The 26726-nt window shown below is 44.6% G+C and overlaps 1 protein-coding gene across 1 annotated transcript in view; it reads left to right on the top strand.

Annotated features, from left to right (window-relative positions):
- The first annotated feature begins 2584 nt into the window (after nucleotides 1-2584).
- LOC148027488 (uncharacterized) overlaps nucleotides 2585-26726 on the top strand; it is a 62474-nt gene continuing 38332 nt past the window's right edge. The window contains exon 1 of the mRNA XM_087689208.1: nucleotides 2585-3127. Coding sequence (XP_087545334.1) covers nucleotides 2793-3127 — 335 coding nt within the window. The 5' untranslated portion in view covers nucleotides 2585-2792. The remainder of the gene's footprint in view (nucleotides 3128-26726) is intronic.

Genomic DNA, 26726 nt, shown 5'->3' with positions numbered 1-26726 from the left:
ATTTTCAAATCCCCAATCAATAGTGTGTGCCTCTAATCAAGATGTCTCCCAAACCAATCTTTGAGGCTCGCCCTTTCTTTGGAAATGGGAGGATACATTGAGACCACAAGAAATTGCTCCCTATGAATGCATCCTTTCATTGCAATAGGTAGCCCTTTACCATTCATCCATTCTATTATTGTTTTCAACTCTTTTCATGCATATAGTAGGGTGTCTTCGTTTCCTTTTAGTGTTACTTCCACGTGTTGATCGTGGCTTGCTATTGCCAACACTGACAAACTTCATCTCCAATTTTAACTTCTCATTGTAGAGCCATAAAGTCAAGCTTGTGCTTTAACAGTAAAGCTTTAGATGCCCTCATTCTTTTATCACTATAGAAACCATGAACTTTCTATGATATAATTGTAATCCTCCTCCTTGTTTTATTCTCCATAATAATTGAAATCAATTCAGTACTCTCCCAACCTTGCATGGTAGTTATGATCCACAAGCGGGATGCATGCAAGCTTCTTAAGTGATTCACGATCCTTACCAAAATTTGGTCGTGTTTTATTCTTGTTTGGTTGCATATTCTTTTGATTGCTAGCCCCATCCATCATATGCACAATGCCATTACTTTGCTGCCAATTATCAAAGCTAAAAGGTAGCTTATTGCTTGAAGCTCTTGTGCTTTGTTGTTGTTTGCCACAATCATCATCCTTTTTCTTATCCATTGATCCAACAATTGGCACAGGTTCACCAATGTTGATTTGAACTCCTTGGTCTTCCATCCTTGTTGCCCGTTGTAGATTGCCTTTCTTCGCTTGGCTTGTACCCTTTGCCTCTAGATTATTGTGTGGGCATGTCTCGAGGAAATGACCAGAGTCTTTGCATATGTAACATGCATCAAGGCAGAAAGCAAATCATACTTTAGTGATGATTTCGATCTTATTAGTGCAATAAATCTCTAGCATCCCTAGAGTTTCCTTATGCATGTTTCGTAGGATACAATATATTTTTTGAGCATGGACGATGCCACTTTTATTTGCTGGTATATACAAAAGTTGCCCAATTGCTTCCAAGTTTGGTAGTGAGAAGGTGGCATCAGCCTAGTAAACCTTCTTTTCATCTGCTTTGCAGACCCTCTACAAGGTTCATTATGCAGCTTCATGCTCTTGTGCAACTCTCATTCCATAACCTCCATATCAACTTGCTCCTCTCCCAACATAGAAGCACAATCAACTTCCATGCCATTGCCCTTCTCGGTCTTGCCCCTGTTCATTCCATTGTTGCATCTAGCATTGTTTGCACTCCTCTTGTTTGCTTGGATGCAGGTTGGAAGAGAAGACCACTACATGGTAGTGCACTTCTTTAGTTCCTTAATGGAAACATAGTGGCATTTAATGCCACTTGTTGCAGTAGTATACAACATGTTATGTGTTGCATTATGAAAGCATGAAAACATGCTTTTCGCTATAGGATCCTAGAATCATGATTGGAAAATAAAAATGCTAGTTGAGGATCAAGCAAAACATGCAATTAGAATAGGTGTGAGGTTAAGGAATACCATGGTTTACAAAAGTATATAGCTTAGATGGGCCAATTGTGTGAGGGTGCCAAAAAAAGAAAGGCTTGGCACCAATAACAAAACAAGAACCCTATGTTGGAAATCTTACTTTAGGTGTAAAAAACTCACGAGTGACCTTGTGAGCGGCATTGTGTATGTTACATGTGATCGTGGTGGGTGTGTGTGTGTGTTTGGGGGGGGGGGGGGGCAAGAGGGGAGATTTTCACCTTAAGGGGGAGCATTATCTTGGGTTGTTTGCTTGGGATTAGTGGGCTTTGGCCCAAAATAGTCAAATAAGTAAACCAACTGACTTTGAAAAAAAAAAAAAAACTCTCCTATGATTATTACCATGAAAAAGACTTTTTAGAGCATACTTTAAAAATAGTATATGGTTTTGTAAATAAAAATCATAATAATAAACTCTCTTAATATTTATTAATGTATTGATATAATAAAAAATTGAAAAGGTTTTGAATTATAGATTTTTGTAGAAAAACAAGAGTTTTACAAAGTACTACTCTTGAAAATTTAGATATTACACTTGAGAAAAAAAGGAGGGGAAGGGGATGGAGGTTTGGAAAAGGGGTAGGTTCGGGAAGCCCTCTGGAAGTTCAGGGCTTTCCGAACCTATAGCTAAAATAATATAGTAGTAAGATGCTTGAATTTGGACCTTGAAAATTAAGTGCCAATCCAATTGTAGAACAAGGTTTTTCATATTCAACTGGAGAATCAACACTACAAATCGGGAATATGTGAGCACTCTTATGAAGCGTAATGTCGTTGACCGCTCTCCTTTGGATTGCATCTCCACCTAGACATTCCAAGGTCTATGGAGAAGTACAAAGTTAAGAAAGGGGTGCATTTTATTTTAATTAATAATAATTAGGCAGATAACTTTATATAGTTCGAATTTTCAAAAGCTCAGAAAGCAAATCACATGAAAATGAAATGTCAATAAATGATAATGTAGTAAAATAATAAGAAAAAAGTAATAACGATAGTTCGTGACATTGGAAAACGGACTTTGCTTTAGTTTTGGTCGTTCTCTGGTGCAAGCTTTTTAAAGCACTCTTTCGTCTGTCTTCTGTTTCTGAGGTCAGAGAGAGAGTGTCTCTGAGAGTCTGAGAGAGAGAGAGAGAGAGAGAGAGAGTCAGCCATGGAGAGAAGAACCTAGTACAGCAACCTGTGCCCTGCCTCCCCCGCCGCCCCTCCTGTCACAGCCTTGCTTGCGTCACTCCAGCAGAAGATGATGGTTTCTGAAGAGGACATCGTGCGCAGGCTCACCCAGGTCCTGGATGCCGCTGACCTTACCACCACCACCACCTCCGCCATCCGCCGGCAGTTGGAGCTTGACCTTGCCGTCGACCTCAGCGACAAGAAGGTCTTCCTCCGAGAACAGGTGGACCTCTACTTGCAGCGCAAACAGCAGGAGCAGGCCGTCAAAGAATTTGACGCCGAAGAAGAGGAGAGACAAGCCAAAGAGGAAGAGTACATAGAAGAAGAGATATATGAGGAATATGACCAGCCCGAACCTGATTCTAAACGCTTTCAAGCCAAAATTGACAGGGCCAAGAAAGAGAGGTAAAATTGATCCTGGTTGGAGAGTTAAAACGTTCTGAAATGCAAGCTCTTGCGTAACAAACAAAAGGAAAATCAAAGTGCAGAGTCCGGCATTCATGGGGTGCGAAGGATTGCCAGCAGCTGTTCTTTGCTGGTAGCTTTGGCTTGCACTTATTGTGCCTGATGATGCCCAAGGGCAGAGTTGCTGCATTCTCTGCCTGCTGGCACAGTTGTCGTTGTTGTATGAAGTGTTGCACAAGTGTTTCAGATTTGGTACTAGATGCAAGCTGCATGTGTATAGCTTGGTGAACATTTTGTAGTTGAAGAGGGATGAGGCACCCAAGTCTTGGTGCTAGTTGATAGATTTGAACCTGGGTATGTGGGCTACTAATTGAGTGGCTTACAATTAGGGCAGCCACTTCATTTGATTGATTGATTGATATTGTGTGTGAGAGAGGGGTTTGTCAGCTTGTATAGAGATGCAAATATGTTGTCTTGTATATCACTGAAGACTAATATCCCCATGAAGATGTTACTATAATACTGACAGCACCTGAGCATTGTTACATTGAGACATTCCAATTCATTATTTGATTACTTGATATTCTTATTTCCAGTTTCTATTACATTGACTAATAACGACCCAAAACATCTAATGGTATAAGAGATGGAATGAACAGCAAATGCTGTACGGAGGAGGGTATTGACCTCAAAGAGGAAGCCTTAATCTTATACGATATCTCTTGCTCAACATGAATTATAGCTTTCACTCCGACAAACTAGTGGAATGAATATGAGAGAGAGAGAGAGAGAGAGAGGGGGGGGAAGGGGAGGGAGGGGAGGGTGTTAGCGATGTCTGTCAGATCCTGGCCGTACCAGTTGGACTGGTCGGACTGACCAGTCGGACTGCCACGTGGCAGTCCGACTGTACTGCACCAGTCGGCTGCATTTAATGCAGCCGACCGACCTGTCTATTCTGGGCGCATATTTTCTGGCTATTTATAGCCGGTGTTCTGCACTGTTTCCCACACTTCTGATCTCAGGTTTCAGGCTGGAGATTCGTGCAGATTACACTTCTGATTGCAGATTTTAGGCTGGAGATCGTGCAGACTGCAGCAGACTTCGAGGTGAACAGCAGGTTGCATCGTCGAGGTGGAGACACGTAGTCCCGCGCACTGCGCCCGTGTACATTTCTGCATATCTTTGTATACAGCACACTTTACACAGCAGATCTTCATCTTCCACTGTCTCTTTCTCTCTCCTCTCTTTGCGTTCTCTCTCTCTCTCAGTCTTGGTCCCACGCTTCCGCATCGCTGCACTCTGACATGGTATCAGAGCAGTGAAGAAGGGTTGACTGAGTGAAGAACCTATCTGAAGAGGAGATTCCATCGTGACACAAGGCTGCATTTCCAGCGTTCGAGGGCGAGCGGGAGGGTTGCGCATCGGAACAAGGTTGAAGCGAGCGTGGGCGCGCGGGAAAGGAGTCCAGTTGGTAAATTTGCTGTTGTTTGCTGCTGTTTGAAGAGGAGGAAGGCTGAGTTTTCAGCTTTCAAGTGTAGGTTTTGCTTTTTCATCGCCTCCGGCGGGTGATGAAGGTACGGGACGCGGAAGAAAGAGCCCTAGCAGGCTGCGTTTTCACAGTCAGAGGGGGCTGCTTTTGCGTTTATGAAGGCATTACATATGAAGATGTCTACAGAGATTGACTTGGAGTTCCAGACGATGATGGATCGGAAGGTGCCTGTCTTACCGGCTCTTCCCGCAGATCAAAAGCTCGATGGCGACAATTACCGCATCTGGCGCGTGATGATGTTGGCCATCCTTGAGTCCTACGATTTGGCGGAGCTTGTACAGGAGATCGACTGGCCCTCGGTAAGAGATGAGTCTAAACTCTCTTCTGATGCTCTTGCGGAGTTGGCCAAGGCACAGTCTCATTGGGACAAACTGAATGCCCGGATTTGTTCATTTCTTTTCCAGTCTTGTACTACAGCCGTGATAGTCCACATCAAGCACTTGACGGTGGCTTGGGAGATATGGCTGGAGCTTGATGAGATGTATAACCGGATGACCCTTATGAAGCGGGTTTCTTTGGAGGTGCAGATGCGGACCTTGTCCGTGAACAAGTCTTCTTCGTTGCGGGAGCACATAAACAAGCTTAGACAGCTTCAGATGCAGGTTCAGAATGCGGGGAAGCCGATTTCCTCTGAAGACATGGCGATCACACTCTTGTCCTAGTTGCCGCTACGATTTGGTGCTTTTTACTTTGCCCTTATTGCTTCGGGGCGTGAGTCTACTCTTCGTTGGGAAGAGCTGGTTCCTATGGTCTTGGACCAAGAGGAACAACTGAAGGGACAGCATGCTTCCAAGTCAGAAGCCTTGACAGGTCAAGTCTCTCAGAAGAAGGGGAAGGACCAAAAGAAGAAGAAGGAGGACAATAAGTCAAAGAAGGACAAGGACAAAGAATCCACATGCCATATTTGTGGTAAGACCGGCCATTGGAAGAAGGATTGCCCCGACAAAGACAAGAAGGACACCAACAAGAAGGACCCGAAGGATTCTGGAGCAGTGGCTGCACCCTCATCAGCTGCGTTTCTTCATCTAGCAGTCATTGAGGACTCTACACCGAAGGCTTCTGATGCTGCGATGACAACTCCCCGGGCTCGAGAGTGGATCGTTGACAGTGGTGCCTCCCGGCACATGACTCCATCAGTTGGTGTTGACTAGTTGCGACCTTTGCATGGGCAGATTCTCATCGGAGATAGCTCTTCTGTGTCTATTGCAGGACGGGGTGAGATGCAGCTTATTTCAGATAGACGTGGTGGTACCCATACCTCAGAGGTCTTGCATGTGCTAGGTTTGGGGTATCATCTACTTTCGGTCCATAAGATTTGTTCACTTGGACTTTTGGTGGAGTTTGACAGTGATTCGATGCGAGTCCTTGATCGTGGGTCAAGGAAGGTTCTCTCATCAGGATATGAGGAGAACATCTACAAATTGACGTCTTCTACCGCTCTCCCTACTCTTCTTCTTACCTCTCAGACACAGTCAGAGCTATGGCATGCTCGGTTTGGTCACCTTAACTATGATTATCTTCGGAGGGCATCACATGGATAGCTTGTTCGAGGGTTGCCGGACATAGTGGTGAGCCAACAGCCATGCGTCTCCTGCATTCGTGGGAAGCAGCATAGGGATGCGATTCCCAACAAAGCTTCGCAGCGGTCTACTTCACCGATGGAGCTTGTATCTACGGATCTTTGTGGCCCTATGAGGAACGAGTCCTTGAGAGGAAGCTCGCGTACTTCATGTTGATCGTAGATGACTACAGCAGGATGACTTGGGCCTATTTCTTGGTGTTGAAGTCGGAGGCTTTCTCCCACTTCAAGGATTAGCTTCTCTTTGAGGAGAACCGATTGGGCCGGCGATTGAAGACCTTGCGATCCGACAAGGGTGGTGAATTTGTTTCTAATGAGTTTGCTCGTTTTTGTGCAGATAAAGGTATTCACCAGGAGTTTGCTAACGCCAACACTCCTCAAGAAAATGGCATTCTTGAACGGAAGAACCGAAGTGTGATCGAGATGGCGCACACCATGATGGAGCACCGACAGACACCTCAATTTCTGTGGGCCGAGGCTGTGGCTACTGCAGTCCACATCCTTAACCGATCCCCCACTTTGGCCGTTGATGGGATGACACCTTTTGAGGCTTACTTTGGGACTAAGCCCGATGTTTCTTATTTTAGGGTTTTTCGGTGTGATGCTTATGTTCACATTCCCAAGGCTCATCGTGATAAAATTGAAGCAGCTTTCCGAAGACAGGTATTTGTTGGCTACAGCTCTTAGACCCAAGGCTATCGTTTGTATGATCCCGTCAAGCGGGATGTGTACACCAGTCGAGATGTGCAGTTCGTGGAGGTTCCGGCCATAGCAGCGGGTGAGGAGCATCCCGTTCTTGGAGATCCAAGGGAGAGTTGGGCTCTCGAGACAGTTCCTTTGGAGCCCGCGCCTTTTGATTCTGATTCTGTTTCCGATACAGAGTCTACTGTTTCACCAGTCACCCCCGAGGAGTTACTACCTGTGGATATCCCAGAGTCTTCAGCTGATGGAGAGAGACGAGGAGAGGTCCGGCCTCCTCCTTGTTGGACCTGTGACACACTCCGTGATTCAGGGATCGAGGGGGTCCCTGAGGAGTGGGGACCGCAGGATGGTCCGCGGCGGTCACGGAGACACCAGGCACATTCTACAGAGCTTGTTTGCTCTAACTATTGTTTGATGACCCGTGTTATGCAGAATCGAGAGCCCACCTCCGTGAAGGAGGCTTTATAGTCCGCACCATGGAAGAAAGCTATGGAAGCTGAGTTGGAGCTATTGAGAGGAATGGCACTTGGTATCTCGTGCCTCGCCCCTCGAATAAGAAGGTGATTGGCGTCAAATGGGTCTTCAAGGCCAAGTATCTTAGCGATGGTTCTTTGGACAAGCACAAGGCTCGCCTTGTTGCTAAAGGTTTTGCACAGCGCCCAGGGATTGATTGTCATGACACTTTTGCCCCCACTGCTCGTATGGCGACTATTCGACCTGTTCTTGCCTTGGCTGGTCATAGAAGATGGCCTGTTTACCAGTTGGATGTGAAGTCGGCCTTCCTCAATGGTGATTTGAAGGAGGAGATCTATGTCGAGTAGCCTCCTGGCTTTGGATCTTCAGATGGGCAAGTCTACAGGTTGAAGAAGGCCTTGTATGGCCTCAAGCAGGCTCTGCGTGCATGGAACGAGAAGATTGATTCGTTCCTTCAGTCACGGTTGGGATATCGGCGTTCCAAGGCCGATCCGCAGCTCTATGTACACACTTCCGAGGCTGGTTGTGTGCTTTTTGTGTTGTATGTTGACGATTTGATTGTCACAGGTGATCATGCACAGAAGGTCAAAGAGACGAAGGCAGCTTTACATTAGGCGTTCGAGATGACGGACTTGGGTCTCCTCCACTTCTTGGGCCATGAGATTTATCAGTCTCAGAGGGGGATTTTCATCTCTCAGCAGAGATATATACAGGAGCTCTTGGTTTCTTTTGCGATGGAGGATTGTCGGACCATTTCTACTCCTATGGATCCGAACTGGAAGGCCACTTCACATTCAGATTCTCCCTTGGCGGATGCTTCCCGCTATCGTCAGTTGATTGGATCATTGATTTGGCTCCTCAACACTCGTGTTGATCTTTGTTTTGCTGTTGGTCTCTTGGCGGGGTTCATGAGTGAACCTCAGACAGTGCATTGGTAGGCTGCCCAGAGGATACTTTGGTATTTGAGGGGGACATCTGACTTAGGGATTCATTATCCAGCAGGCACAGGTGGTTCAGATCTTGTACTTGCAGGTTGGAGCGACTCAGATTGGGCTGGTGATGTGGACCACAGGCGGTCTACTACAGGTTATTGTTTTACCTTGGGTGCAGGTGTTATCTCATGGAGTAGCAAGAAGCAGCCTGCGGTAGCCCTTTCGTCTACTGAGGTGGAGTATCAGGCCGTGTCTTCCACCACATTTGAGGCTGTGTGGCTTGGGAGATTGTTGGAGGAGCTTGGCTGCCCCCAGACTCGTCCTACTTTGCTGCAATGCGACAATGAGAGTTGCATTGCCTTGGCACGGAATCCTGTTTTCCATGCCCGGATGAAGCACATAGAGAGAAGCTTCTAGATGAGACCATCGCTGTGGAGTACTGCAAGACGGAGGACAATCTTGCAGATTTGTTTACGAAGGCTCTTCCCCAGGCTCTACTTCGGAGACATGCCAGATCCCTCAGGCTTCTGCCCCGTCCAGGCTCTGAGGGGGGTGTTAGCGATGTCTGTTAGATCTTGGCCGTACCAGTTGGACTGGTCGGACTGCCACGTGGCAGTCCGACTGTACTGCACCAGTCGGCTGCATTTAATGCAGCCGACCTGTCTATTCTGGACGCATATTTTCTGGCTATTTATAGCCGGTGTTCTGCACTGTTTCCCACACTTCTGATTGCAAGTTCCAGGCTGGAGATTCGTGCAGATTACACTTCTGATTGCAGATTTCAGGCTGGAGATCGTGCAGACTGCAGCGGACTTCGAGGTGAACAACAGGTTGCATCGTCGAGGTGGAGACACGCAGTCCCGCGCACTGCGCCCGTGTACATATCTGCATATCTTTGTATACAGCACACTTTATACAGCAGATCTTTATCTTCCACTGTCTCTTTCTCTCTTCTCTCTTCTCTCTGCGTTCTCTCTCTCTCAGTCTTGGTCCCATGCTTCCGCATCGCTGTACTCTGACAGAGGGGAGGGGAGGGGAGGGGAGGTAGACCAAATAGGTATAGCTTAGTTGGTTAAGTTGAATAGGGTGATGACTAGGGGATCTTTGGTTTAGCTCCTACATTTTGCATGGTCGCACTCACTTGGAAGGTTGAATGCATGGTGACCAAAAGGACTTGAGTTTAATTCCTATGTCCACATGGTCATCTAGTAATAGGAACAAAGCAACATTCGAATTGGAGTCTATGGATTGATAAACAAACACTGTGACAACAACCCATTTGAAATGACATTGCAAAACTTCCACTTGAGAGATTGGGTTTTTAAATCTATGTTGAATTTCTTGCGAAACTGTTAACTTGGTTGGAATGATCCTTTCTCAGTCTTTGAATGGTTGCCTCTACATTTAATCTGTTAGTAGTCATGAATGTCATGCTTTGTCGTCTCCTACTTGTGAGCCTCAGTCTGAGTTAGATAAGGACTTTAGGAGTGTCTCTTGTTTTTATGGAGGAAGTATCTCTCTTTAGAGCGACCATCTGAGTGTGCACCTACTAAGGAAGAAGCTAAAACATCCGAGCCTTTTTCCTGTACTCTAGTTGTTACCCATGAGTTAGTGTTCCTTCATATTGTTGAGTTGGAGGAGCTTTCTTTAGTGGTTGCCTTGTCTTCTGAGAGGCCTTGGCTAGTTGATAGTGGAGCTCCTAGTCATATGAATCTACGAGGTGATTTGTTGTAAGATCTGTGCCCTTTTGAGGGTTTAGTCACTGTTGGGGACATTGTATTTGTGCCTATTAGTGGTGTTGGCACTTTGCCTTTGTTTCCTTGCATAGGCCCTTTATGTTTTAGACTTGGGCTTTCTTTTCCTCTCAATTTATGGCCTTACTAGCCTTGGTATTTGGGTTGTCTTCATTGAGCAAGCCATTTGTATTGAGGATTATTCTACAAGAGCTATTTTAGTAGCAGGTTGGTAGAAGAGCGAGCTTCGTAGGCTTCATTTCTCCTCTTGTGGAGGGTTCTCTAAGGTAGTTTTATATTGCTACACCTGTTTTCGCTCGTGCACCGTAAATTTCACATATTCGTTTTCATCCCCCATGTCATGAGGATATGCATTTTTGAAACCTTACTTAATATATGGATTAATTTTTAATCACATGGTTAAGTAAATGTTGCACATGTGAGGTGTAAGTAGGGTTAGAGTAAATTTACGAGTTTGGGACCTGAGGAAATCACTGGATGTCAAAGGTAAAAGTTGCTATAATTTATGCTGCACAGGTACTTGGTGGTATTTGGTGCCAGTTGTTAACCTAGGTCATTCATTTGGCCATAAGTGTCAGTTGGTGACACTAGAGAAGTGGCGTTGAATGGTACCTAATGCCGATCTGATGGTCAAAGATGTCGTAGAGACACTTGGGAATGGAAGTTGTCTAGTTGTTTCATGTGCTTTCCTTGAGCAGTTTTTGCATTTCCTAGGTTGTCTTCATCTCCAAGACAGTATCCAGCCACCTTGGCATTTTTGTCATGTCACCAGACATTTTTCGGGCATTTATTGCTGGTCGAAACAACATTAAATGCTTGTTGGGTTATTTATAGGTGCAGGTCGGCCAAATTTAGGGGTAGTTGGCTATATATAGCCTCCCCCACTCACTTGGCAGTATCTTCCTTCTCCTTTGGCAAGTGCACACTTTGACTCCGTCGTCATCATCGGCCTAATTTGGTGCCCTCATTGACTCTGTGGGCTGTGTGCAGGACTGATCAGTTCTCCTGTATTCAACATTTGTCTTCTATTCAGTGTAGATTTCCTTTTTTTTTTTTTTGGGCAGTCTCTTTGTATTCCTTTGTCTTTGTGTTCATGTTTCCTTTTCGCTATGCATACTCACATAATCAGCCCCAAACATCCCTCTCTTGGCTTGCATGGGCAAGTTTGTCATATCATCTTTTTTCATCATTTAGCTAAAGTTTATATTGTTGCCTTTATTGTCATCTTGCTTGAGTGTTCTTTTCCTTCTTCCGTTGCTGCTCTATTAAGTATCCTATACCAGCAACCCACACAATCCTAGTGTATAGATGCGATGGCCATTGGGCATAGAATCCCAGCGTAGTGATCACAGTGTGAATCTACACAAATGGTCCTTAAGTCTTATGTATAGAGCTCAATTGCCTAACGCTAAAGTGCCCCTAGTGCATCCACACTAAGTCACTTAGTGACCTAAAGGTTGTGACCAGCATTGTGGGCATATCGTGGAGGTCCAATAACCCACATATCCTAGGATCGAAACTTGGCTTTGACACGAGTGAAAAGTTCGCTTAGGATCCAACTTGCACACAAGAAATTGTGAGTGTGTAATGGAAGAGAATCAAGAACACAGAGAGAGGAGAGGAGAAAAGACAACAGAACGAGGAGAGAGATTTGCACGGAGATGACAGGTTGACAGACTAAATAAGATAGGCTAACACATGCTCTTAGATCTTGGGAGTGTTTAAAGACCCAAAAATCTCATGTGATGAAGCATAGGAACCTTGGGCAAAGACTGCGTGAAGAGATCTACCGCATTATCTATTGTGGGATAGTAGGCCACCACTAACTTGGAATCCATGATGTGCTCTCGTACATAATGATAGTGAATCTCTATGTGCTTCGTGCAAGAATGAAACACATGGTTCCTTGCTAGAGCCAAGGCACTCTGGTATCCATGTGGAACTGAGTGGGTCCTATCTATGGATAGCTGAAGGAATCGATGAGGCTCGGAGATAGAGGTAGACAAGCCTTACGCTCTGAGAGAGAGAGAGAGAGAGAGAGAGAGAGAGAGAGAGAGAGAGAGAGTGCGAGTCAGCAGAGTAGAGAGTGAACACGTTTTTCGGTACAATGATGAGAGTACCACTTTAGGTTTTAGATACATATATGTATGAAAGTACAATGTGCTAAGCGTGTGTTCACACCCGTGCACATATAAAAGGCACGATGGCCCTTTATTCCCAACAACCTCCCACCTAAAGGCAATGTGCCTTAAGAGGAGAAAAGAATCAGCTAAGTCTAAGTATGTACAAAGCTGAAATAAATATATCTATCCAACTCCCATCATCTGTCGGCAATGAGTAAACCGCTCTGTTGGAAGACCCTTCGTGAGAAGGTGTGTAGGATTATCATCTGTATGCACTTTGACAAGCTCAATGCTCTTGTTGTCAAGTACATCTCTAATGAAGTGATATTTCACGCTGTATGTGCTTTGTCTTTGCATGAAAGACAGGATTCCGTGCTAGCATGATAGCACTCTGACTATCACAATGGAGAACAGGTAACTCTGTGATGCCAAGCTCTTCCACCAGACGTGAAAGCCATAAAGCCTCCTTGCATGCCTCAGTGGCAGCTACATACTCTGCCTCTGTAGTAGACAATGCAACACACTTTTGTAGCCTGGAGATCCAAGAGACCGCTCCTCGTGTGAAAGTAACTACATACCCAGAAGTGGACTTCCTGCAGTCCACATGACCAGTATAGTCTGCATCCGTAAAGCCAACAACAGATGCCTTCTGCTTTCCAAAGCAGATGCACAACTCCTTTGTGCCTTTGAGGTATCTCATAATACCTTTCACTGCATCCCAATGCTTCTTGCCAGGGGTTGCCATGTATCTGCTAACCACTCCCATTGCAAAAGCAATGTCAGGACGTGTAGCAACCATAGCACACATCAAACTGCCAACAGCTGAAGCATATGGTATCTTGGCCATTTTAGCCTTCTCATCATCAGATGTAGGGCTGTCCTCTGCACCGAGTTTCACATATGGAGGCAATGAAACCCCAATTGTTTTCCCCCCCTCCATATTGAAACGTTGCAAAACTTTGGAGATATACTCCTACTGAGATAGATAGAGTAAACCTTTAGATCTATCTCCGAGTATTCGCATGCCAAGAATGTGATTTGCATCACCTAGATCCTTCATGTCAAAGCTGCCATGAAGACTGTGCTTCAATGAATCCAAGGCATGAGTATCCCTGCCAGCAATCAGCATGTCATTGTCACAACTCTATAGAAACAGAATTTGTATCCTTTTTCATTAATTTGTCTATATAATGATTTATTAAATTTATTTCCTTTGCACTAATTAGATATAAAGAAAAGTGCATTGGAGCTGGCCACTGATGAGTGGTCACAGGTTATGGTGGACCCACGCGGTGGGTTAGAGAAAAGATAGTTCACACTTCCACCTATATGGCTCGATTGGGCGCCTGCGACGAGAACTCACGCATATCAGGGTTAGACTCGCACACAGAAAAGATTGATGCCTTGAAGTGTGGGCTAGATCCACCAGAACAGACAATTATAATCAACAAGATGGCATGATCATGAAATGCTTGTATAATGTGCATGTGTGGGCTGAAAGCTTGAAATGCACATTTCTTTGCATAGGAAAGTCACATGAAGATTCTGATATCGTTTTTGCGATGTACACGGAAAAAGCTTTCATATGACACCCATATTGGGGGGGGGGGTCCCTAAATTTTAGGAGGTCCCTAAATTTTAGGAGCCTCGAATTAGCCTAAAAATGCTAGTCCTAAAAAATAGGGATGCCATTCTAAAAATAGTAAGTTCTGTACTCTGACCGTGCTTACTAAATTTGGTTGTTTCTATTCTTGACAGTATTTAGCCCAAAAAGCAAGGCCATAGAGAAGAGACAAGTGTCAAGAGACTTGTCACACAAGTTTCCAAGTGTCCCACCACTTGTCACATCTCATGACATGTGGCTGGACACTTGTCTTGTGCTACTCCACTTTCCCCCTTTGTACTAGCTCTTTCCTCTCCTATAAATAAGAGCTCGTTTTTCTTCATTCAGCATCATTTTTCTTTGCTGTAAACTCATGTACAGCACCCACAGATAGCCAAAAACTGGCCCATTTATCCCCATCATCATCCCCCACTTCTCCATTATCAAATTCCTCCATATTCCCTCTTCGATCACTGCTGTTTTACAGGATAGCAAGCCTGTAAATTCATTACAGCACCTTCTTCTCAAGCTCTTTCTTCCATTTTAGCAACAAGAAGCAAGCCCTATCCATGTACTACTGTTCAACGATGGAGAAAGGCTGATTTCCCCTCTTTCTTCTCTCATACTGTAAAGAAATCAGTTCTTATCATTGCATAATAGATAATGCATGTGTGTTTGTACATCTTTGCATGATCTTGTGAGAGTGAGAATTACTTCTCCTCACTCTCAGGTTGATTGTAACTGAGCTCTTCCCTAAGGGACTTGGGTTGAGCAGAAATACATTCCTTCGGGGGGGTGGTGTTTGCCCATCTTCAACCCTCAATCTTGTCTCCATTACTTTTACATTTTCATGGCTGTAATTTTGTAAGTAATTTTCATTTTCAGCTTTAAGTGTTCATTCTCTTTTATATTAAATCTCGAAAATAAGCGAATATCTACCCACAACAGATGCACAGTGGGTAGATGAAAAATTCATGAAGGATTACCCAAACATTCTTCAGCCATATCAAGAAGCTTTTCAGCTGAGTACAGCTAAATAAAAGCTAGAGGGCTGTCACAACTCTATAGAAACAGAATTTGTATCCTTTTTCATTAATTTGTCTATATAATGATTTATTAAATTTATTTCCTTTGCACTAATTAGATATAAAGAAAAGTGCATTGGAGCTGGCCACTGATGAGTGGTCACAGGTTATGGTGGACCCACACGGTGGGTTAGAGAAAAGATAGTTCACACTTCCACCTATATGGCCCGATTGGGCGCCTGTGACGAGAACTCACGCATATCAGGATTAGACTCGCACACAGAAAAGATTGATGCCTTGAAGTGTGGGCTAGATCCACCAGAACAGACAGTTACAATCAACAAGATGGCATGATCATGAAATGCTTGTATAATGTGCATGTGTGGGCTGAAAGCTTGAAATGCATATTTCTTTGCATAGGAAAGTCACATGAAGATTCTGATATCGTTTTTGCGATGTACACGGAAAAAGCTTTCATATGACACCCATATTGGAGGGGTCCCTAAATTTTAGGAGATTCCTAAATTTTAGGAGCCTCGAATTAGCCTAAAAATGCTAGTCCTAAAAAATAGGGATGTCATTCTAAAAATAGTAAGTTCTGTACTCTGACTGTGCTTACTAAATTTGGTTGTTTCTATTCTTGACAGTACTCAGCCCAAAAAGGAAGGCCATAGAGAAGAGACAAGTGTCAAGACACTTGTCACACAAGTTTCCAAGTGTCCCACCACTTGTCACATCTCATGACATGTGGCTGGACACTTGTCTTGTGCTACTCCACTTTCCCCTTTTGTACTAGCTCTTCCCTCTCTTATAAATAAGAGCTCGTTCAAAAGGGGAAAGTGGAGTAGCACAAGACAAGTGTCGAGCCACATGTCATGAGATGTGACAAGTGGTGGGACACTTGGAAACTTGTGTGACAAGTGTCTTGACACTTGTCTCTTCTCTATGGCCTTCCTTTTTGGGCTGAGTACTGTCAAGAATAGAAACAACCAAATTTAGTAAGCACAGTCAGAGTACAGAACTTACTATTTTTAGAATGGCATCCCTATTTTTTAGGACTAGCATTTTTAGGCTAATTCGAGGCTCCTAAAATTTAGGGATCTCCTAAAATTTAGGGACCCCCCCAATATGGGTGTCATATGAAAGCTTTTTCCGTGTACATCGCAAAAACGGTATCAGAATCTTCATGTGACTTTCCTATGCAAAGAAGTGTGCATTTCAAGCTTTCAGGCCACACATGCACATTATACAAGCATTTCATGATCATGCCATCTTGTTGATTGTAACTGTCTGTTCTGGTGGATCTAGCCCACACTTCAAGGCATCAATCTTTTCTGCGTGCGAGTCTAACCCTGATATGCATGAGTTCTGGTCACAGGCGCCCAATCAGGCCATATAGGTGGAAGTGTGAACTATCTTTTCTCTAACCCACCGCGTGGGTCCACCATAACCTGTGACCACTCATCAGTGGCCAGCTCCAATGCACTTTTCTTTATATCTAATTAGTGCAAAGAAAATAAATTTAATAAATCATTATATAGACAAATTAATGAAAAAGGATACAAATTCTGTTTCTATAGAGTTGTGACAGTCATCGACATACAAAACCAAGATAATTAGGCTGCCATCTGCTGCCTTCTTGGTGTACAAGCAGTGATCCACTTGACTTCTATGAAAGCCTTGGGATTGCATGAATGTATCAAACTTATGATACCATTCTCTTGGTGCTTGTTTCAGCCCATACAAACTCCTTTAGAGTTTACATACCATTTGTTCTTTCCCTTGTTCAACAAACCCTTCAGGCTGCTGCATATATATGTCTTCATGCAGATCACCATGTAAAAACGCAGTCTTTACATCCATCTGTATGAGCTCCATATCCTCAACTGCAACCAAGCCCAAAATGGTTCTCAATGTAGTCATCTTGACTACAGGAGAGAAAATCTCATCAAAATCAATTCCATGCTCCTGCTTGTACCCCTTTGCAACCAATCTTGCTTTGTACTTTGGTGAGGAACCGGAAGTGACCTTCATTTTGTAAACCCATTTGCATGGAAGGGTTTTTTGCCCTTTAGGCAACTGCACCAAGTCCCAAGTGCCATTTTTGTCAAGAGTTTCCATTTCTGACAGCATGGCTTTATACCATTTCTTGTTGTCCTGTCTGTCCATTGCTTCCTTGAAGCAAGACGGTTCACCACAGTCTGTCAACATGACATACTCAGCCACATTAATTGCACCAGGAACAAATTTGTCAGGTTGTCTAGTAGCCCTAGACGATCTTCTAACCCAATGGTCATTGTTTGCTGGCTGTTCTTGCAAATTTCCATTTTCAGCATGCTGTCCTGGGTTTCAGCGTGCAAATCAGCATTAACAGCTTGCTGTCCTGGCTGTTCCCGCACATGTAATGGCTCATTTTCATGGGCAATAGCTGGCTGATCATTTCCAGCATCATTTTCTGCATTTACAGGTTCATTTACAGCAGGTATTTGCTGCTGTACGGCAGGCACATTTTGCTGTCCAAAAGGTATTTCTTTCTGGAATATAACCCTACGGACCTCCTCAGTCTTTTCGGGCTGTTTGTGCATGCGATCTTCCCACAGGATAACGTCATTGCTGCGTACTATTTTCCTTTTATCGGGATCCCACAATTTATACCCCATTTCACCCTCGTCACCATATCCTAGGAAAATGCATTTACAGGACTTTGTCTCAAGTTTGCTGCGTTTTTCTTTACGAATGTGCACAAAAGCCTCACAGCCAAACACTTTCAGATGAGCATATGAAGGTGGCTTGCCCGACCACGCTTCTTGGGGAAAACCCCCCCTCCCCCCCTCCCCCCCCACATCTAAAGTGTCCTCCATCTAAAGTGTCTAAAACACAAAAAATGACAGACAAAGACAATGTTAGAGCTCCTAATGTCCTCGTTGACTCAGACTGAGGCTCATAGGTAGGAGATAAGTAGATAAGACACACATGATTGCTAACATTCCCTCTCAATCCTAGATGTGGCGGAAGGCCAAAGGAGATGCAAATCCAAGGGTGGCAAGAAGAGTGTCAATGCCAATGTAGTTGTTGATGAAGAAAGCCAGCTAATGAGAAAGACCCCCTCTCTATATAAAAATTTGATCAAACGGAAGGCCACTAAAGGGCAATGGAAACGGAGAGACCTTGAATAGATCATCTAGAAAACTCAAGTTGGAAATGGGTGAGCCAAGCCTCTAATCCAATTATGAGACGATAGTGAGGAACTTGTTAGCTGTCATGATTGTCATGCCTTGTCATCTCATGCCTGTGAGCCTTAGTTTGAGTTAGACTTGGACTTTAGGAGCTTTGACTTGTCTTTTACTTTTTTTGAGTGAGGAGGTAGCTCATTCTAGAGCACTCAATTTACTGCCTTCTAGTGCATTTTCTTCTCTAGTAAGGATTTTGTGTGCATTTCTCGAGCAGTTTTCAGTATTCGTCAATTTGCCTCACTTGTTAGACATTGTCTATCTTTTCCAGGATTTTTTCTGAGATTTGTTGGCATTTTACCAGCATTAAATGTTGGTCGGCCAGATTTTGACCCCAGATTTCAGGTTGGTCAGATTTGGGGGTATTTGGCCATTTATAGCCACCCACTCAGTTGCCAGATCATTCACTCATCTTTCTCAGTCCTTGGTAGGTGCACACTGCGACTCTGTCTCTGGTGCTGCCATCATCATCAATGTGATTTGGTACCCTCACTTACATTGCGGGCTAAGTGCAGGGACTGATCAGCCTTTCTATATTCAACATTCTTTCATTGTTCAGTGCAGATTTCTTTCTTCTTTTCTTGTAGTCTCTTTGTGTTCCTTTGTCTTTGTGTTCATGTTCTTTCTTCTATTGCACTCTTTTACATGGTATCGGAGTCTTAAGATAAACACAAAGCTGAGTTCTTGTACAAGAGACCATCCTAGACTGCCAGGTGTCCTTGCCACATCAACCTTTTGCTGAAAACTCAGTTTTTTGCTGGAAGCTGTTAGTCTTTCTTGTGCTAGGTACCCATTTTGCTGCCCACTCCCTCTTCTGCTGGAGGTGACAAGCTTCCCTTGTTAAGCGATAGTCTTTTGCAGCATATGCAGTGTTCCTTCGTTAGGTGATTTCTCTCCTTAGCAAACACAAATGGTCTTTGTGTAGGCGACAATATTTCTCCTATAGGTGGACCCTCTACATCGACTTTCTTCTGATCCTGTAGCTGTTTTCTCTTGTTTCGGGACTGTTTACCACTAAAATGCAGATTTCTTGTGGGTGTCTTGCAGAATTTTGAAGATGTCTTATAACTAGCTTCATGGCTTTGATGATACAGATGAGGAGAATCTCCGCACTCTGAACGACATCGAGATTATTGCGTGGATTGTGAAGACTGGAAGTTACCTAGCCCGTTTGTTTTGGAACCCTCTTCCTATTCTCTCCACGTCTCACAAAAGGCTCGTTCTGCTAGCCTCCATATGCCATCAATGGCACCCTCTATATAGGTGCCCGTACTCCCTTCTTTACCCAAAGAGTGTAAAGAAATACCCTAACAAAGAAACATAAACAGCTATAGTACAACAAAGCATAGACTGATAAAAGAACATAGTTAGGGTTAGGGTAACTCAGATACAATGAACACAGTGAATGAATGAGGTGATATGACTATTGAATATACGATGCTCATGTAGCAAACACACTATGCAGTGAATGAATACTGTACCTCAAACTCTTGTATCTCAAGGATCAAGGTAGGAGTAATGAGCTGGAGAGTGTATTGTACTTTGAACGGATTCCGAATCGCAGCAAGGCAACCTCTAGATATCGAACACTAGCAAACATGGCAGTGAGAAGTTGGATTTGAGGCAGACAACAATGAGGAGAGAGAAAGACTAAAAACGCGGACAGGATAGCCTGCAAGAGAGAAATACAAAGAACGAGAGGAAGAATAAAAATGCAGATTGCAGGAGAGAGAAATACTAAAAACGCAGGCAGGACAGCTTGCAGGAGAGAAATACTAAAAACGCAAACTCCAAGAGAGAGAAAGACTAAAAACGCAGGCAAGATACCTTGTAGGAGAGAGAAAACTGCCAAATGTAGGCAGAACAGCCTGGGGACAGCTTGTAGCAGCTAGCGACTGCTGGAGGAGAGAGAAAACTGCCAGTCAACACTTGCAACAGCTGGGCGACAGCTTGCAGGAAGCAAACGCATGGCTGTGATGATGTGGTAGGTTGTACGGCAGCAGGTCTGCACAGGAATAGCAGTCGCCTAGCTGGAATCAGCTCCAAATTGCGTGAAGAGAGTTGGAAATCAGGCGCCAACTGATGGAGACAGCAGTGGACAGCTTTGGTTGAGATGTCCTCCGCAAACAGGGTGTGGACAGCAAGCTGAAACACTTGAAATCTGCAAAAAACGAGATTGAGGGCTGAATGAAGGGCAGCATACGTATTTATAGAAAGTTTGGGCCCTCCCAAGTGGGCTTGTGCTTATGGGATACAAAAACTCTCTAGGATCGTGTTTCTTTTAAATAAACAAGGTTTATTCGTTAACTGAGCATGTTTTGGGGCTGTTTAAGTAAGCTAATGTATTTTTAGCTCAATACCCCCTCTTAGGCCCAACAATGGTGCCACGAGAATAGAGGCAAGTGAAGCTCTTTCTTTGTTTATCTTTTACCGCAAGGCGTCCCACCCCAAAGCAGCCAGAGCATCGAACAAAGGGTGCGCGTCGACTGTCGAGTGGCCTACTAAGACTACATAGGCGATGGTTATCTTACCAAGGGAGCCTAAGTGATCACCCCAGAGAGGACAGGGCATCGGACAAAGGGTGCACATCGGTTACCTAGTGGCCTACCAAGCCCTGCAAAGGCGGATTGAATCAGCTATGGACTTTTTTTTTGGAGGGCTTTCTAGGTTTGATAGATTAAGCATTAAGTGAGAGTTTCAAATCAGGTTGTGTCCTATTGAGTATCCGTGTCCCAAACGGGAGAGTGATAAAGGATGGTCAGACCCAAGACCTTCATAAAACAAGCATACTTTCCCTACCATTACTGGGTGTCGGTGACGAAGAAAATGGCTCAGGTGTGCGCATAGCAAATATGTCAAGCAAGCAAGACAAGCAAAGCAAGCAAGCAAGCTGGGAAAGACTCCCTTGGAGACTGCTATGTGCAATGCCTCGAATATGGTGGATCCTAGAGTCTACCACTCGAAACGACCGAAAAGGGATAAATGCGCACAGATGGACATGTAATAAGTTGGGGTCGTGGTTAAGTGAGACTACTGAAGATCCGACGGAAGATAAAATTGAGCTCACATGAACAGAATGTCAATGCATGGGGTAATGCAAAGGGAGATGGAAGATATCATACTCATGCAATATGCTATGCAATGGTGCCACTGGGACAATTTCCTCACAGGGGAATTGTTCACTTGTCTAAGTGCCCTTTTACAATCATGTCATCCCGACAGTGCGGATGAAGTTACAAATGTCCATAATACAATACAAAAGAATAAATGAATGTAATGTCTAAAAAAAACTGTAAGCATAATCACTGTTACTATCAAGAGTAGAAGCCGCCCCCTCTCAAAATGGAAGGGAAAGCAAGAGGGAAGCACCCTCTCCCCGTCAAGCTGAAGGAGTAGGGGAGGGTGTAACCAAGCCGATCCTGGGTAGGAGGTATTGAAGAAGAGGGTGGTTGACCGCTTTGGTCAAGATATCTGCAAAATTATCCGATGATGGCATAAACTTTAGATGAATAGTGCCTAGCTCAACCTGCTCTCTGGAAAAGTGAAAGTGGACTCTCACATGCTATGTCCGTGGTGTGATGATCGGATTGCTCGCAAGGGCAGTGGCACTCTGGTTGTCGCAGTAGATAACTGTGGGAGAGTCACATGGAAAGTGAAGCGCCGCCAGTAACCCCTCAGATAGATGGCCTAGGTGGTGCCATCGAAGAGAGCCCGATACTTAGCCTCGGTTGTCGAGGCCGCCATTGTCCCTTGCTTATGGTTGGACCAAGAAATGGGAGTCGTGCCCAAGGTAAAGAGATAGCCGTAATGGGAACGCCGGGTGTCAGGATCTCTTGGCCAATCAGAATCAGTGCACCCCTGCAAACATAAACCAAAACCATATGTCAAGCCATAAGAACAAGTACACCGTAAATAATGCAACACACAAAGACATGCAATCCAATGTGACATCCTAGGTGCTGTGAAATACTGACTGAGTATGCTAACTGAGTAAGCTAAATTTGGCCTAGTGTGAATTAACCAAAGAAGTTTTCCTACAATAGAACGATGGGTATGCTCATCGAAGGACTGTCCTAGGGTATCCTTTGACAAGTGGACAATAGGATCTAGAAGCGTGACCACTGGCCATGTCTGATATCCGGAGTGTATTGTTCCACAAGCTGAAGTGCGTACTTTTGCTGACACAAAAATACAGCCCCTAGAACGAACTATCTCCATTCCCAAGAAATAGGACAATAAACCAAGGTCTGTCATCTCAAATGTAGCTTTAAGCTTAGTCTTGATTTCCGCTATGGCAGCAGAATCTGAGCTTGTGATGAGTAAGTCATCAACGTATAGTAGGATATAGCTAACCCCCTTTGTAGTAGATCGAACATATAAGTTCGGGTCATAAGGGGTAGAATGGTATCTGCGAGTTTGCAAGAACTCATCCATCCTATGGAACCAAGACCGTGGTTCTTGCTTTAGCCCATAAAGAGCTTTATGCAAGTGGAATACTGTATCCCTAGGTTTTCTTGAAGGAAAGCCCAGTGGCTGCTCCACATAGACTTCCTTTTCCAAGAAATCGTTCAGGAAGGCACTCTTGACATCCATTTGATATATTGGCCAACCGTGGTGAGCGGCTAGCGTGAGTAGCAACCGAGAGGAAGTCAACCGCGCAGTAGGGGCGAAGGTCTCTTCATAATCAATACCATGCTTCTGTTGAAACCCTTGCACGACAAGGCGAGCCTTGTACTTGTCTAAAGTCCCATAAGCTTTTAGCTTGGTCCTAAAAATCCACTTTGTCCCGATGACTTTCTTGTATCATGGAGATTCTTCATCATTGCTCATGTTATAAAATCATATTACAATGTTCATTAATGAGATAATCAAAGCAAAAAGCTTTGCCAACTTAATTTAAGAAAGCAAGAAAGTGTTAGGCACTATGATAAAATAGCAAGGCATTTTGAGATCTATATAATGGCTTATTGTTGGAGTTTCAAGGTTGATTACGAGATAGAGTGGCCATCAATAGAGAGATGAGAATGAAGATAAGGTATTTTTCATAGTCAAAGTTGTGGTGGAGAGTGTAAGAGCCAAAGCCAATTAATGGAACTATTTGTTGGGTGTAAAGGCCCTTACACGCTCTTTGGTGTATCCCGTGTATATATTACTTTGCACATGTGAATCCACCTTAACGGGTGTAAATGTACCATACCCTAAGTATAAATACATTCTTTTATTCTTTGTGTGTACCACATTGGTAGACAGCTATTTGACGACTCACTCTCACTCTATCACTGTCAAACACTGTTCAGCTATGAGTTATCGAACTCCTCGATTACTGTGCCTGCTCTCAGCTCTCTTTCTCTATCTGCTTCCGCTTTGCCTCGGCAAACTCATATCAGAGCCAATGGCTCATGCAAGCCGTTGAGGAGTAGACGAGCAGGCATCAGTTTGACTGATTGGTCGGGCATAACGTGCAGGTGATAGGTCGGGTGCAGGCATAACGGGCGTTAGATGACGTCAGACGGACCGACAGCGCAGGGGACAGGTCGGGTGCAGGCATAACGGGTGTCAGATGGCGTCAGATGGACTAAACAGGCAACTGCTGCATGACGTTGCTGCGTGATGGGGTTGGAGGTGACGTTGCTGCGCGACGGGGCTGGAGGCAACTGCCGCGTGATGGGCGACAGGGTGTTCGGCCACACGAATGACAGGCAGAGGCAGAAGGTCAATGAGCCATTTTTTCTCTTTAATTTACTTTATCTTATTTTCCCCTCTCTATCGGGTGTTTACACATACAAGCACAGAGTGCAAATCTGTGCAAAACTCTCTTAAAATTTGGGGCTTTTCCCAAATGTGGTGCGTGACACATATTGCAGTGACCTCTAGACCATAAATTGCAGACATTGAGTGCACAGGCCTCATAAATTTTTGGGGATGCTCAAATGCAAGTGAAATTTTTGCTTGGATGAGCTAATTTCTTGGAAATTGTGCATTGCTGGACCTCGAAATTTGGGGCTTTTGCAGAAATCGTGAAATTTCTGCAACATTAGCCCGCACTTGATGGTTGGGAAGATGTATTTATGCAATTGGAGCAGATTCATTGCAGAAATTTTGGGGCTTTTCACATTGGTGATGTTTTTTTGAGTCGTTTTGAGACTGGACATTGAAATTTGCAGCAGATTCACTGCTGAGTGGGAGTCTTTAGAGTTTTGGATGCTTCAAACATTGAAAAAGGGCAGCTTCTCTTGGTACATGTATTGCTGAATACTCATTATTCAGTGAAATAGTGGTAAATACAGCATTTGGGTCATTGCATTTGGGAATTTTGGTGATGTATTATTGAAGTGGGAGCTATCCTTAATGTAAATGTATGAGTTTTGATTTGTGCATATGCTGTAATCAGTACTTGAGACTGAAATTTGCAGCTAAACATCTGCTTCTTGGACACTTTGGAAGTACAAGAGTGTGTACTTGCTGTTACAATTCAGAAACCTTGCTATTGGCTGAAAGCATTCAGCCCTTTATTGCAATTGTGTATTGCTGAAGATGGCCGGCAGTGCATCTACATCTGACACAAAGAATCTCTTTGAGATTCGTAAATTGGATGGAAATGGTTTTGATCTTTGGAAAGATCGTATGCAGGGTATACTCTTTCTAAAGGATTGTGATGATGTTTTAGAAGAACATAAAGCCTGTTGCTTTGTCAGATGAGGATTGGGCTAAAATAAATAAAAAGGCCATTACTTACATTAAAATGGTTGTCACAGATGATATCTTGGTTGATATAAAGGGGCTTGATACTGCCTATGTAGTGGGAGAAACTTAAGGCTACTTATGAGAATACAACTCTTGTCAATTAGGTACATCTCTGTCAGAGTGCAGCGGTGCGGAAGCGTAGGACTGAGAGAGAGAGAACGCAGAGAGAGAAGAGAGAGAAAGAGACAGTGGAAGATGAAGATCTGCTGTATAAAGTGTGCTGAATACAAAGATATGCAGAAATATACACGGGCGTAGTGTGTTGAACTGCGTGTCTCCACCTTGACGATGCAACCTGCTGTTCACCTCGAAGTCCGCTGCAGTCTGTACTGTCTCCTGTCTGAAATCTGCGAAGAGAGACGGAATCTGCGCGTGCCGCCGGTCTGTAATCTGCGAGCAGAGAAGTGTAGGAGACTGCTGAAATCCTCGGCTATTTATAGCCAGGAAACTGGGCGAAAACCGGGGCAAGTCGGCTGCATTGCATTAAATGCAGCCTACTGGACTGCAGGCAGTCGGACTGCCACATGGCAGTCCCGTACCGTACAGGCGCTGATCTCTAACACCCCCTCTCAGAGCCTGGGCGGAGTAGAAGCCTGAGGGATTTGGAATGCCTCCGAAGTAGAGCCTGGGGAAGTGCCTTCGTAAACAAATCTGCAAGATTGTCCTCCGTCTTGCAGTACTTCACAGTGATGGTCTCATCCAGAAGCTTCTCTTTGATGAAGTGGTACTGAATCTCTATGTGCTTCGTCCGGGCATGAAAAACAGGATTCCGTGCCAAGGCAATGCAACTCTCATTGTCACATTGCAGCAAAGTAGGACGAGTCTGGGGGCAGCCAAGCTCCTCCAACAATCTCCGAAGCCACACAGCCTCACATGTGGTGGAAGACGCGGCCCGATACTCCGCCTCAGTAGACGAAAGGGCTACCGTGGGCTGCTTCTTGCTACTCCATGAGATAACACCTGCGCCCAAGGTAAAACAGTAACCTGTAGTAGACCGCCTGTGGTCCACATCACCGGCCCAATCCGAGTCGCTCCAAACCTGCAAGTACAAGATCTGAACCATCTGTCCCTGCGGGATAATGAATCCCTAAATCAGACGTCCCCCTCAAATACCGAAGTATCCTCTGAGCAGCCTGCCAGTGCACCGTCTTAGGTTCACTCATAAACCCTGCCAAGAGCCCAACAGCAAAACAAAGATCAACACGAGTGTCGAGAAGCCAAATCAAGGATCCAATCAACTGACGATAGCGGGAGGCATCCGCCAGGGGAGAAGCTGAATGGGAAGTGGCCTTCCAGTTCGGATCCATAGGAGTAGAAAGGGTCCGACAATCCTCCATCGGAAAAGACACCAAGAGCTCCTGTACATATCTCTGCTGAGAGATGAAGATCCCCCTCTCAGACTGATAAATCTCATGGCCCAAAAAGAAATGGAGTATACCCAAGTCCGTCATCTCGAACGTCCAATGTAAAGCTGACTTCGTCTCTTGGGCGTGTTGTGCATGATCACCTGTGACAATCAAATCATCAACATACAACACAAAAAGCACACAACCATCCTCGGAAGTGTGAACATAAAGCTGCGGATCGGCCTTAGAACGCCGATATCCTAACTGAGACTGTAGGAACGAATCAATCTTCTCGTTCCATGCACGCGGAGCCTGCTTGAGGCCATACAAGGCCTTCTTCAACCTGTAGACTTTCCCATCTGAAGATCCAAAGCCAGGAGGCTGCTCGACATAGATCTCCTCCTTCAAATCACCATTGAGGAAGGCCGACTTCATATCCAATTGGTAGACAGGCCATCTCCTATGGCCAGCCAACGCAAGAACAGCTCGAATAGTCGCCATACGAGCAGTGGGGGCAAAAGTATCATGACAATCAATC

This window comes from Lygodium microphyllum, chromosome 12, assembly GCF_053477565.2.
Source record: "Lygodium microphyllum isolate KBCC chromosome 12, Lygodium_microphyllum_v1.1.10, whole genome shotgun sequence".
NCBI classification, from domain to species: Eukaryota; Viridiplantae; Streptophyta; class Polypodiopsida; order Schizaeales; family Lygodiaceae; genus Lygodium; species Lygodium microphyllum.
This window is presented reverse-complemented; position numbering and strand designations above follow the sequence as displayed.